Genomic DNA, 14,557 nt, shown 5'->3' with positions numbered 1-14,557 from the left:
ATATCACTATCATAAAAGAAAATATTTACAAAAGCCAGTATAAATTTATTTTGAAGCCAACTCCAAACTGATATTTTAAGTTTCACTCTTACCTCTTCAGACCTTTTTTTTTTTTATTTTTTAGTTAGTTAGTTGTGGTTACCATAAAAGGAGGCTCACTCTCACCATTTTACCTCACAACGATTACAGGGAGAAGGAAGACTAGTTCTCTTGGCTTTAGACCAGCCATGATCATCAGCAGAGCTGGCAGCTTTGGCAGGGAATACTTATCACTCAAAGTGAAATTATTATAATAGTAATAAGTAATAGACATGTTAAGAAGACTTTGGAGGTTGATAACAGGCATAGCCATGTGTCTGATAAGAGCATTTGCCTCTGCCAGTGGGGCCAGGGCCTCCATTTAATGATATGGGACACCTCCTGCGTACTACCATTTTGTGCCTGAGCCCACCTTATTACCAGACACAAACATTGCAAGGTGGCACACATACCTCAACTTATGCAAATACTGATCACCAGAAAGGCTGTATTTGCAATGATATTTGTTGGGTCTAGTGGCACTGGTTTATCTTAAAATGTTTGCTAACTATTTAGAATTAGTTAAAGTCTCCAAGAGACTAGGGGAGTTATGTTCAAAGAACACTAATTTGTCAGGTGGTCACTTATGAGCCAGATTTCCCTGGGAATAAACAAGATGGTTTGCACTTTTTCACAGCAGGGGACGCTGTCACAACTCTGACCTTTGTGATTATAACTATTTAACTGGGATGCCTTCAGACATAGAAATTAAAGACCCAAATGGACTGTTAGCAATGCACAGCGTTCTGAGCCTTTACATCCTGATGCGGAAAGATAAATGTTGGAAATGAGTTACAAATCTATTTTTGTTCATTTGAATAAGAATGATCAAGCATCCGAAGGCAATTTGATGCTATTCTAAATCAACAGGCCCATTTGGATTGTTACCTGAGGGTAGTACTGGTTGTCAGCTGCAGGTTTTGCATGTGTTGTCAGGCGATGTGGTAATGTAGCTGGTCCTCCATGAGATGTAACATTCCCAGCAGTGGACGGGCCACCTTCTCCTTGCGCTCGTGACAGTCTGTCCCGCAACTGCACAATATTCAGCTGGTGAAGAATAGAGAAATCAGAGCTTACTACCCTACAAACATGGGGCCAAAATGAGTACTTCTTATTCCTCCAACAGCAACATACTGCCTATCTGCATAAGTAATTTCAAAAATCTCTCACCTGGTTTGTGTTGTTGGGTAAAAATGCCATAGCAGCAGCAAGGCTGCCTTGAGCCGCCAGCAGGTTGGCATACTGACTCATCTTCTCAGCCAGCAAAACTCCAACATCTTGGGTGTCGGCAGACTGCATGATCTGCACTGCTTTGCGTAGGATAACCACTTTTTCTATAAGATCCTGATTACATGATGAAAAATAATATAAAAAATAAATAAATTAGTGCTTATGAGAACATGACCTTTTGTTATTGTACTAGCTGTACACAACATAACACTTGAACATAAAACTTGAACTTGTATACAAGTTCAAGTTTTTGCGGAACTGGAGCAAATAGCTAGCCCGATGACTGGTAGACAAGAGGAATGACACAGTTCAATCAGTTTTTAGATTCTCTTTTTAAATGTCACTGCAAACTGGCTCTCCACATACAAATAATTACAGCTAAAAAGATAAAATAGGTATGTAGTAAATGGCATCAACCACCTACCTGCAGTGAAAGAGGACTGGCGCCATCTTGGGCTCTGGTCCAGCAGGCGACCAATTTTTCTACATTTCCAGCACATATGTAGCACAGACAAGCTTGTGCCTGGAGAGAAACATCACCCTCTTTCTCAAGGCGGGAGCCCAAAAGATCTGCAGGAGAAACAGTAACAAAAACCAAAGAGAGCAATAAACTGACCATTTCTAATGAAGATATTTTTAGGGTTCAGCTGTTTGGGTTAATCTACTGCTGCTATTGTGTACTTTTTGGTGGAATTTCAGGAATATAAAATGAAATGCCATAGCACATAAGCAGCCTATGTACACCACTCAATACAAAGAATTGAAGGCACCACACAAAAGTAGAATCTAACAAACTGTAGGGATGCACCAATACCAGTATGAGTACTCGCCAAAACGCTCCGATACATACCCCCGATACTGGAGCTTCCGGTCAGAGAGAGATATCCTTTTAACGGCAGTGCAACAAGGGAACATGGAGCCAATCAGGATGCCGGGCAGTGGGTAATGACTCGCCGTCCGGCTTCCTGGTTGGCCGGCTTGATGCTCATTGGCTGCGAAGCCAGTTTCCCGGCAAATCAGCATGGAGCCGGCTTCCCTGGAAATCAAGAATCCGGATGGCAGGTAATATCAGGTGATATTACGTGCCGTCCGGCTTCCCGATTGGCCAGGAAGCCGGCTCCATGCTAGCAGGAGTACCGTTATCGGTACTGGCGAGTACTGAAAGATAACTATAGTGACTCGTACCCGATACCAAAAAAACAGTATCGGTGCATCCCTAACAAATTGTATTTATCACAAGGTTTAGTTATATATTGTTTATCAAACTAAAAGAGAAAAGCCAGAATGACACTGGGATTTTTTGGGTTATGACATCCAGGGATTACCAACAATCAAATATATATACAGGGCTTGAAAAATTCGGCGGTGTCTCACCAGTCAGTCAAAAATGTCACCAGTCAGCATAACCGGACTATAGTATACATAGAAAAAAATATTCATAAAAAATCAATGGAAACAATTTAAAAGCATATTTATGACCACCATAGCTGTAGCAGTCATAAATGTGATTTTTGTGGACAGAAATAATGTTTGCTCTTAAACTGTTGGACTTTTTAATGCCTCCATGCAAGGGTTAATAGTATTTTGGTTCGGAGTTCTTCTTTAAGGAGTGTCTCTATGCGCCTTATGTTCTAGATTAATGTCTAGCACACTAAACAGCATCAGCAAATTTTGCAGTCTGGTCTGAACAGCTTGGTTTACTGCTATGAAAACTTTAACAGCAGGATCTCACATTTAAACACACAGCTTGATGAGTCAGCTGTGAGAATGATTTAAAGAAAGGGCTCTTCTCCCCTATGCCTCTCCAAGCAGAGCAGGTGCCTTTTAGATTTTCAGTCTGCAGGAGCAGTCTAGAAGTGCAGAACCAGTGCTATGCTTTTTATTTAAACAACCCAGAATACACTGTACATGATGAAGCATGGAAAAACTCTGTATTAAATTGTTACTTGACAAAAAAGAATTTTATACAACATAAATAATGATATATTACTTTATAAATATAAAAAAAATATTTAACTAAAAGCCACTACAGTTTCCTTTTAAAATTACAGTTACACTTTCAAATTAAAGCGGAAGAACCTGAAGGAAAAAAAAAACAAGCTTTTAGCCACAATGTACTAGTATGCACAGCATATTAGCAAATTAGTGCCTACTTAACTGTTAAGGTGCCCATACACTGCTCGATTCTCGTACGAGAATCGCTGTAAATCCCGCGATCGTACGAGAATCGAACAGTGTGAACGAAGACGTGCGACCGTTTCTAATGTACGGTCGCACGTCTTTTGTCTAAGGAGCATGTTAGAAAACCAGCCGAGAATCGTACGATTTTCGGCTGGTTTGAACAGTGCTCAGGAGACAAATGCCGAACGGGCCGGTCTGCGCACGCGCACACTGCCCGTTCAGCATTGCGGTCATCGCCCTGAGGGGCGGGCTAGCGATGATCGAGAGTGCGATCTGCCTGTCCAAGATGGGCAGATCGTACGTTTTTTTAATCACTTTACAACCATCGCAACAACCAAGGTCTTGCGATGGTTGTACAGTGTATGGCCACCTTCAAATCAATCCCTTCCAGCGCTGTGCTCCTGTTTCACTGATGATTCCATCATCTCTCTGGTCTTTCTCCAGGTTTTAAGTCTTTGCCTGCTTTATTAGCCAGGCCTTGATAACGCAACTTTCTTCAATCCGACATGCCAAGCCTGTACACGGAGAAATAATTGCCGACAGGCAGCTAGATGCTTTTATGACAGAAGGAACCAGTCTCTTCTGTCATAGAAAGCCTTCTGATCATCATTTTTTCCCCCCAACTTCCACTTTAACAGTGATAAAACTTGTATGAACTGTCGTTAAAACTTCATACCGCATAAAGAGGCAAATTCTTCAGGTCTTGCATAGGTCAGCACTGCAGCCAAAGCCTCTCTCCAATTTTTGAGATCACATGACTGCACGATATCACTCCAGTTCTTAGTCACTACAGCAGTTATCAGCTAGGGAAATAGAAGTTAAAATGCTTTAGTATAAAAGTAATGACAGAACATATAACACTCAACTATAAAAGAGTACCAAGTAACTAATATTTTGGAGGAAGCACAAAAACATTCTGGTGAGGAATCAAATATGGGTTTAAAAAAATATACCTCTCTCTGGAAAATTTATAGCAAGTAAATGATGACAATGAGAGAAATCACTTTTGACTGTTTCGACTTTGGTAAACCGAAATCTGTTTGGTTGCCATGGATTACGGTTTTTCATTGCTACTTTTTTCATGCTAGTTTACTTCTGCATGTTCTTTTTATTATTTAATTACCTGCATTTGTTCCAGGGTGTAGTATGTTGCCATAGCATAGTTTATTATGCTTATTGTGTCTTCTTCCCAATTCTAGCGGGAAGAGGAGTGAAAGGTTTGCACTTGGATTAGTTCTGACAAAAGAGGCTCCTTGATACCCTGTGCATTGGTGTGGGAAGTGTTAAACATATGGCCTATCTCCTGTTTGGTTTGGAATGCGCTCCATTTGGGAACCACATGCTGGCAACAGAAGCATTGGGAGCAGTCATCTTAAATGAGACTGTTTGACTCATTACAGCTTGACAGGTCTGCTATGTACTTTGGTTTGCAAGTGCAGCTTGTTTTTGTGCAATGATGTTTCAGGCCTTGTTCACACCAAGCGCGGAGCAGGAGCAGATGCAGAGCAGTTGCAGACCGGATCAAAACTGCGTCCAATGTATTCCAATGGTATTTTTTGCTCCAGTTCACATTGCAGCGTGCAGTTCCAGAGCAGGTAAAAAAAACTGCAGCAGGCCCTATTTTACCTGCTCTGGAACGCATGCAAACGCATCAAAAACGCATGCAAACGCCCTGGAACACACTGAAAGCCCATTATAAACAAAAAAAAATATATATATATTTTTTTTTTTACCAAAAACAGCCCGGAACGCATCAAAAACGCGGCACAACCCACTGCACTGCGTGTGCAGAAACCTGCATTTGGTGTGAACAAGGCTTCAATGTTCTATGTCTTGATGCCCGACTCTATTGTGTTCTGGCAATAATGGCGAAGGATTTCACCTGTGATGAAATGCACTTGCTGCACAATAAATGCCAATGTATGAGAAAGAATGTGGATCAGAGAGATGGTAAAAGTCTGCAACTGGCTATTTGTACAGCTGCACTTTGGAAACTATACATGTATAATACATACCCTTGTTATTTTGCTTTGTGTCCTCGCAAAGTATTTCTTTTGTGTTCTAGCTAGCAGGTCCGGGCCACCAGCAATAGCTAGTATTATAGCATCTGCCATACGGTTATCGTGCAAGCAGAGATCGACGGCACTCTCAAAGTTACCAGTTAACAAAGCTTGAGTGATGAGTCCATCCACATCTAGAATTGCCATAAAATGTCTCAGTACAGGTGAAGACAACATTATCTGCTCATCTAGTTCACAATTACAAATCATCACAAATCTCATTCAAAGATCAGCAGCTCTAATTTCTCAGTACAGTTGCAGTGTCACCTACTGGTGATACTCATTATAGCTCCTGCAGTTAGATATACAGTAAGCTCTCCGTTATCCGGTATCTCAACTAACCAGAACCAAAACAAACATATTTCCCTGGAAACGATCGTGTGCCTATTTGTGTTATTTGCTTTTGATTACTGCATTTCAATATTAATATGAATTCAATACGGAAGTTTATGTTATGGTTTAGTTCGGGGTATGGCATTAGTTACACCTAGTTTTAACAGTAACTCTCAAGCAACCAGAAACTACATTTATCTGGATTCTACCAATCCCTGTGTATGCCGGATAATGGGGAGCTTACTGTAATTTTATAGGTATACCATTATGTCTACCAAAGAATGGAAAATACCTTAAGCACCCACTGCTGTTTAGAAGGAGACTACATCACACAAAGTTACTATACAAAGCTGTCAGTATAATCTGAGAGTTATATTTTCAAGAGGAATGCTACCCATGTGTTTGAAATAAGAACAAATCACCTTTAGAAATGACAATCTAACACATACTTATAGATAATTACAGGCGTGTTATTGCTTGCACACCTTATTTTTCTTTCCCTCCCCATTCTTCTCATACTGGCCATTTTTTACTAAGGGCAGATTAATATAATTCCCTTTATGTTCTGGTACATGTGACTAGGGCATGTGACCATGCACATCATGTCAGGGGAGAAAATGCCTTTCCCGAGATCTCGTGAGATTACAGATGAGATTTCCCAGCAATGTTCTGCTCATGTAGCCTTCCCAGGATGCAACGCTTGGGCACATTACATCACTAATGCCCAAGAGGACTAGAAAATGAAAAAACAATAATTGTGGGTAAATGAAAAATGTTTAACTAATGAATGTGTAAGACGATTCCATATCACAATGCAGAGCTGCATGCTGAGGTGATTTTTAGTGAAAGGGGGTAAAAGGTCCATGTTAATAGTAAAGCCCATTCATTCAAAAACTGTCCGTTTGAGAACATGAATGATAAAATTACCTCCGCTGACTGATATACTGAAGGTCTCACCAGAGGGAATGGTGTCTCCAATATCCGATTTACTCACACTGACATTCTAAGAGAACGGAAAAAGACAGAAACACATTGATACACTGCATGTAATTTTAAGGAATAAAGCGTTTAATACCCAAGATGGTGTACGGCAACATATAAAAGCAACTTGTCTATATTATTTATTAACAAACCACAATAATACAAAATGCTAGTTTGGCATTTGATGGTAATTTAAACGCGGCTTGTAAGCAGCACTAGGACAATACAGCTTGCAGGAAAGAGTAGCATTAAATAAAAACAGTACCTCCCCCAAGCTCAGCTCTTCAGTAGGTTCACTTCCTTCCTCATCACTCTCTACAGCCTGGTCAGAGTCTTTCTCAGCCTTTTATAGAATAGTGTTAAATAAATAGAAATAGTAAGGGAGGGTTAAAGAAATAGTTGAAATCAATTGAAAATCAATGGAGATATATATTTTTTAAATCATGGTGGTTTGCGGCCATTCTAAAGATGGATGTTCTACACGAGAGGTAGATCACCTTGGTACTCAAACTGTTGCGGAACCAGAAATCACATGAGGCATTGCAAGATTGACAGTCACAGGCATTACTCCCAGAGGCAAAGTCCGGTTGGGATTTGTAGTTTCACTATCTATATATTGCAGTATAAAACACAAAGCATCTGTATTCTAACAGTATAAAATAGAGTGATGGGTTGGAGTACAATTTATCAATAAATCAATTCATGTACTCTGTTCTCTGATATTCCAATATGTGTCATGCTTCTCACTCTCCCTATACAAGGTGTTAGACCAATAGACATCTATAGGGAAAGTATCCATTACCCAGGGTAACGTAGGACCAGCCTACAGTAGTCCAGAGTTCCCTAGGAATGGGACTACAGAAGATGAGGAAAGGCTGAGGGAATATTCTATGCTAGAAGTCAATCAGGCAGAGCTATGAAGATGCTGGTAAAGAAACATGTTTTTGTTGGTTTTTTTAGCATGTAAAAAAGGTAGATCAATCCACTTTTGGACCAGCTTCCACCATGAACTAATCTTAAATTACAGGTTTACTTGATTCTTTTTAGAAAAGAAAAAGTACAGTAAAGTATTAGGAGACAGTTAAGTAAACATATGGAGATTATTATACATTACACATGCCAATGTAACAGGGGGCATAATATGAAACCTTAGTGTTAGTAATCAGTAGGATTTGGTTAAGCTTATCCATTATAGGCGATACAGAATTTTTATTACGGTTTTTTTATGTAAAAAAAAAATACATTTGCAGTGTATATATTGATAAGCACATTCAAACATGATCACATGCAGCACAGCCAAGCAAATTTATTAAAACAGGTATTCTAAATGCAGTCTGGAAATGCAGTCTAAATGCAGTCTGTGCTCCAAGCATTTCTTATACCAAACCTGTGTGTGTGTATGTATGTATGTATTTATGTAAATTTACAGTATATGCCAATGACAGCAGTGAATAGTTCAATTGCATTTCTGTTGCTTACAATACAACTAAAATGATCATGAAAGATGAACAAGAAAGCTTTATTTTATGTGATGGGAGCCTATCTATTATATCATTTAAAACCATATTATCACTGAAAACATTTTTCTCATTGCTCGGACATTTATTTTAAAAAATGCAATAAATGAGCACAACTAGGGATGCACCGATACCGTTTTTTTGGTATCGAGTATTAGTACGGATATTTTTTCTTCGGTACTTTGCCGATACCGGTGCCCCAATTATCAGGAAGTTGCCCAGCTTCCTGATTGCCTGGGAAGCTGGTGTTCTATCGAGAGAACACTGGCATCACTTGCAGAGTCTGCCTGGCTTCCTGACCAAGCAGGAAGCCGAGCTGCGGGTCATGAGGTGCCGTCCAGCTTCCTGATGGGTCAGGAAGCCAGGCTGCCTAGCAACAAGTTAAGCCAGCTCCCTAGCCAATCAGGAAAACGGGCAGCACGTCATGACCGGCATCCCTTATTGGCTAGGAAGCCGGCGTCACTTGTTGCTAGGCAGCCTGGCCTCCTAACCAATCAGGAAGCTGGGAGGTAGGTCATAACCCACCGCCCGGCTTCCTGATTGGAAAGGAATCTGGCTCCATGCTCCCTCGGCACTGCCAGTCAGAGGGAGATCTCCCTCTGACCAGAAGTTGTGGTATCGGAGGTAAGTTTCAGAGCATTTGGGCGAGTACTCGCCTAAATACTCTGTATGGGCACCGATACTAGTATCGATATTGGTGCATCCCCCTAAGCACAACCACTTTTAAATGGTTATGGGCCACAGCTAGTGCACTGGTTTGGGCAGCCATTTTGCAGTTTGGGGTGAATATTAGCAATTTCTACATTGGGGAGATTTTTCTTTATTTTCATTACAGAAGTGTAAGGGGAAATAACCCAACATTAAACTCATAGGCAATAGCAATACAACAAGTATTATAAACCTTACACACTTTCTCACAAAAAGTGTTTTTATTCATTTGTCCCTGTTGGGGAGATTTCCATTCAATTCCTGGTCCAATGACTACATGTCACCTTGATGGGAAACCTTCCCAACTGTACTAAAAACATGACAGAGTAGAACCTCCATCAGGTTTTTAGCACAGTTGAACAGGTTTCCCGTCAAGGTGGCATGTAGTTATTGGGCCACACCATTGCGGACTTATTCTTGAAGTATAAGTAAAACTTATCCTTCATTCACTACTCTGTAAGTCACTGAACTAGATCAAGCATTGTCCTTGGTAATTTTGCACCTCCAACAAAATGTTTGCAAGGGATGCGCCTATATTTCTATCCTGGCTGATTTAGAAAAGTACAGATCGTAATTATAACATAAAATGTATTAGATTAAGATCAACATACACCTAAAAGAATAAAGCTGGCCATAAACAGAGCAAATTTCTTCCAGTTCTAGATTAACCAGTCATAATGTGCTCCATGGTTGAACCAGTTAGTAGAACATCCATCGCTGTCAGAATACAAAAGCCCGGCAGAGGGGATTCCCCCATCCATGCTAACCGATAGAGGAATCGTTTAGATTGTTTTTTCCATTCAGCTCACAGACTAATTGGAAAAAAAACTACTAGTATATGCTCAGCTTAAGGCTGGATTTTTTACTATGTTCCTACAGTGCCTAAAATTTTCAACCAACTTGCTTTCATACAGTAAAAAAACAAAAAGGTCCCTTTTGTAAACTAGCATAAATAGGTGGCTACTTAAATACAGCAACACATTAACCTGCAACCCAATGTGATATCCAAATTACATTTATAGGTCAAGGTGTTTGATGCCATGCAAATCTAGAAAGTGAATCAAGGTAAAAGAGGTTAAAAGCGATGGCAACTTCTCTTTAGCATTATAGTGAATTTACTTGCCAGTAGTGATAATCAAACAAATTAAATGTGCTCCACAAAATGCAAAGCATACCAGCAGTAACTATTACAGCATGCAAGTTAAAGGTTTAAAAAAAAAAAATTGTAAATAATGGGTGACTAGAATGGTGGACTAAAACATAAAGGTTACATTTGTACTGAAACATACCTCTTGCGCTCCATCAGTGTGGCTTAGAACTGAAGCAATCTGCAATAAATGTTGATATGTTAAAACACTTTATTTATATTATTATTATGATATTATTTACTGAAATACTCTTAATTTCCTAGCTTTCCGTAATGTTATCATTCATATACTGTATGTGTCCCCCAAGAAGACGAAGATGACCCTACACCCCTTTTATCAAATATGGGATATTGGGAGAACACACACACACTGTCATGTTCTGAAAATGCAGAGTGTGCCTCAAGAGAGACGAACGCTAAAGAATGTTAGGAATTGTCAATTAGACTAATGCTATTCTATGATGCGGCAGTACGCAATCACAGTCTATGTCCAGCTAGCATTACTAAATGCAGAACAACATACCTTTGCTCCAAGATCTTCCTTTCTGAATCCCAAAAGCTCCAAGTACTTGCCACGTGAGTCATCCTCAAAGTTCACCTAGGAATATACAAAAATGTTGTGTAAGAAATGCTACATCACTAAAAGTTCATCTTTAAGATCATGAAAAATTGTTCATTTAAGAGAAACACCTACAGACAGATATCATGAAATTCCCACAGCTACCCAGTGACGACACCAGATATACGATAAGTGTTAATTATACTATGAAAATATAAAAGGGAGAGCCTCAAAAAGTCAAAGTAGCATTAATAAGAAGCAAAAACAATTAAACAAAATAATTCCTAACGAGACCCTATATCCCACAATATGAATGGATGACAGCACTCCAGCTAAAAATTAAACTTCCTTATTGATATTGATCACAAGGCAAAGTGCAAAAGGAAGAAAAGAGATCATTAGCATGAAACATGTAAGAAGTCTCTTTTCTTCCCGTTGTACTTTGCCTTGTGATCAACATCAATAATCAAGAAGTTTAATTTTCAGCTGGAGTGCTGTCATACATTGATTTTGTTGTATAGATTTCGGTAACGAGCTGGACATGCACCAAGAGACTGTGGGCAAGAGGGGGCAAACCTAGAGGGGTATTTTGTGTAATGGGACCTGTAGTCTCTCTGCAACGCTCTGTCCATAGGTCCTGGTTAGAGAGACAGAATTTAAACAGCCACCTCACGCCATGTATTCACAAGGTTTCTTAGACTTTGGCAGTAATGATTAGATACTAAGGGGGAATTTATCAAACCTGGAGCAGATTTGACCTGCAACCAATCGGCTTCTATATCTCATTTTCAAATCTTACCGGAGGAAACTGCAGGGAAATGCTGATTGGTTGCTATGGACTGCTCCAGATTCAGTCTGCTCCAGTTTTGATAAATTCCCCCCTAAGTATTAAATCAACAGAAGCTGTCTATGCTGCAAAACTGATTTTTTGAGCCTCACTTACAAGCTCAGTAATCACATCCTGGCAGCCCTGTGAAAATGGGTCTGCTCTGCACTGCTCCAGTTCATATATCTTTTCCAAAATGTGCAACTAATATTGAATCCTGGTCTTTTTGTATAAGTGATATACTATGGCCAACATGCTTGATTTAAAGTTGTCTACAAGACAGCATTGATATCATGAATGTCAGAGTGGTTATGTGGGCTTTAACTAGGGATGCATAGAAATTTCGCCAAATTTGGCAAAATGCCGAAAGTGCCATGACGGATGAAAATTAAGTGTATCCCTAGCTTCTCTCCTCCCCGCTGGGCGCCGGTCTGTGTGCCTTCTGATGCAGTGGCCGGCAACCAGCGGGGAGGAGAAGCTTTCAGGAGGACGAGCGGTGCGGGGCGCAGGAGGTGGAGCTCTCCTCCAGCTCCTCCTCCTGTGTCAGAATAGAGAGCTCCCCTCCCCACTGCCCGCTCGGCCTCATGTGACAGCCGATTCAGGATGGAGAGCAGTATACAAACTCTCAGCGATCAGTGAGTGTTTGAAAATAACGGGACATAGTGTGCTTACCATGTCCCAGTTATTAATGAATGGGAAGTGATCTATTAGGGGCCAGCAGTAAAGCATACAAAAAATAAAATACATTTTAAAAAGTATACATTTTTACAAAGGTTGAAAATAACCTAATTTTCGGTTTCAGCCTGACAAATCTTTTATTTTCGGTTTCAAAATTCCATTGCAGTGCATCCCTAAGGTTAACCTTTGAAATCCTTATCATTCAATATAAAGCAGCCTAATAGAGCTGATATGCCACTACAATAGATACGACCAGAGTGTCAATGCGAATATTTATCACACACATGTGTGTGTGACTGTTTTTTGGGTTTTTTTTTAATTCTTGTATTTATTGAACATGTGTGACTGTTTTTATCGCTGCCTGTGTCACTATTAAAAAGATTCACCTTGTCACTTGATTATGAAGAGAAAAAAAAAAAAGATTCACCTTCTCTAGTTGTCCTGACTACCAATGTCACCGGGAATGAAACTGAGGGCAAATCTTAAATATTAAAGTGACATTAAACCCTCAGATTTGTTAACATAAAACAATACTGTAATGTGCGCCTTACTGTAATCCATGGTAGTTTCCCTTCTCTTTGCTCCTCTTCCTTTTAAATATGTATCTGTTCTCATGCTTGGAGAGAACTTCCCTTTTCAGCAGACTGCCTTGTCTCACACGGTGTCTGTGTATAGGCTGTAACCTGAGCCAGCACTACAGGAAGAGGCCCTGAGCTGAAAAGGGAAGTTCTCTCCAAGCATGAGAACAGATACATATTTAAAAGGAAGAGCAGGTAAGAGAAGGGAAACAACCATGGATTACAGTAAGGCACACATTACACTATTGTTTTATGTTAAAAAATCTGAGGGTTTAATGTCACTTTAAGTTGCCACCAGAACAGGATGCAAGGGGGAATCTTCCAATGGGGACAACTTGCTCCAGTGACAGCTGGCCAAAAGGGGATTTCCCTCAGATTGAAAAGATATTTTCTAACTTTCAATTGAGTCTACAGGACAGGAAGTGACTGCAGTCTTCTTGTGTGATTCATGCATTCTGCATTGAATATAATACAATTATAGTCAAAATTATTGATACAAATCAGGAGAGGATAAAATTGAGGGAAAACACAATAGAGGGCAGCAAACATAACTACCTTTAAGAAGGACCACACATTTTTTTCAAAGTCATTTTTGGCTTCATCAATCTTCTTCTGGCAGTACTCCAGAAAAGTGCCAGTGCTGACCACATCCTGTAACTTGTTAGAGCGGCTCAGGAACTCCTGTTCTGAAACCACTTGACTGACATACACATGAAAGTGCTGGGCTTGTGGTTGTTGTTGTGTTGCCTGACTTTTCTCTGCCTCAAATGTGACCAGTTTGCCTCCAAACTGTGGGTAAAAAGGAAGAAAAAACAAAAACAGATCTTGATATGTCTGTGAAGGTTCCCATTTATCCAGGTCATGGTATAACAAGCAGCTGTCACATTTAACTACATTTGTTTTCCATCACTCCAGTAAGACACAAAACATCTTCAACTACTTCAACAATGTCTACTACTAGCAACCATAGGACATATGCACAGGGTTGGAGGCATGCAACCTCCACTGCATCGAAAGAACTAATGCGTCTCTAAAGATTAGGATCGAAAGACACTTAAGATGTATTCTTCTGAAACCTTTGTAAAAAAAGTAAATTTATTGTGCCCAAAGATTCAACTATGGTTCAGGTCTGAAAAGCACAAATCTGAACAATGCAAAAATCTCAAGAACTGCACTGTGATTTCACAAAAGACTTTCCTATGTTTTTGCCTTTATTGCATGGTGTCAAAAACTAGATAAAGAAAACTGTTGCATTTTCATTATGATGACGTGAAAATAAAAAAAAAACACTGATTACTAGCTGCACAGATAAATAAAGTTGCATGGAACAACTGTTATATCTAGAACTCTACGAATACAGATAGCTAATGGCGGAGGGCCATTAGACTCCTGTTTGGGAAAAGGAAACTTATTGTTCAAAAGTGTCTCTCCTAATCCCCTTACATTCTTATTATGGAAAATAAATGTTAATTCTATCCTAGCTTAAGAAAAGATTACCTTTCAGAGAAGAGGATGTCCACACAAATTTTACAAGCCATGGAAGGTCTGGGTAAGATTCACCAAATTTGCCCCCCCCCCCTCCAATTATGCAACAATTGCTATAGCAGAGTTTTAGGTGTCGTCTTTTTTTTTTTTTTTTTTTTTTTAAAATTTTACTACCAGTTTTCCTTTCTTTGGCGTT

At 39.7% G+C, this 14,557-nt stretch overlaps 1 protein-coding gene across 2 annotated transcripts in view; it reads right to left on the bottom strand.

The window, feature by feature from the left end:
- Nucleotides 1–14,557, bottom strand: part of SEC31A (SEC31 homolog A, COPII coat complex component) — a 49,331-nt gene that overhangs the window by 15,640 nt on the left and 19,134 nt on the right. For both annotated transcript variants that reach the window (XM_018570978.1, XM_018570979.1), the window contains exons 11-20: nucleotides 13,432–13,665; nucleotides 10,759–10,833; nucleotides 10,378–10,416; nucleotides 7,129–7,206; nucleotides 6,810–6,885; nucleotides 5,505–5,683; nucleotides 4,166–4,292; nucleotides 1,733–1,878; nucleotides 1,249–1,422; nucleotides 967–1,125 (exon numbers count right to left, since the gene is read on the bottom strand). In XM_018570978.1, coding sequence (XP_018426480.1) covers nucleotides 967–1,125; nucleotides 1,249–1,422; nucleotides 1,733–1,878; nucleotides 4,166–4,292; nucleotides 5,505–5,683; nucleotides 6,810–6,885; nucleotides 7,129–7,206; nucleotides 10,378–10,416; nucleotides 10,759–10,833; nucleotides 13,432–13,665 — 1,287 coding nt within the window. The remainder of the gene's footprint in view (nucleotides 1–966; nucleotides 1,126–1,248; nucleotides 1,423–1,732; nucleotides 1,879–4,165; nucleotides 4,293–5,504; nucleotides 5,684–6,809; nucleotides 6,886–7,128; nucleotides 7,207–10,377; nucleotides 10,417–10,758; nucleotides 10,834–13,431; nucleotides 13,666–14,557) is intronic.

This window comes from Nanorana parkeri, unplaced genomic scaffold, assembly GCF_000935625.1.
Source record: "Nanorana parkeri isolate BGI_ZX_2015 unplaced genomic scaffold, ASM93562v1 scaffold1645, whole genome shotgun sequence".
Taxonomy (NCBI): Eukaryota; Metazoa; Chordata; class Amphibia; order Anura; family Dicroglossidae; genus Nanorana; species Nanorana parkeri.
Note: the sequence above shows the minus strand (reverse complement) of the source record. Positions and strands in the feature narration are given on the sequence as shown.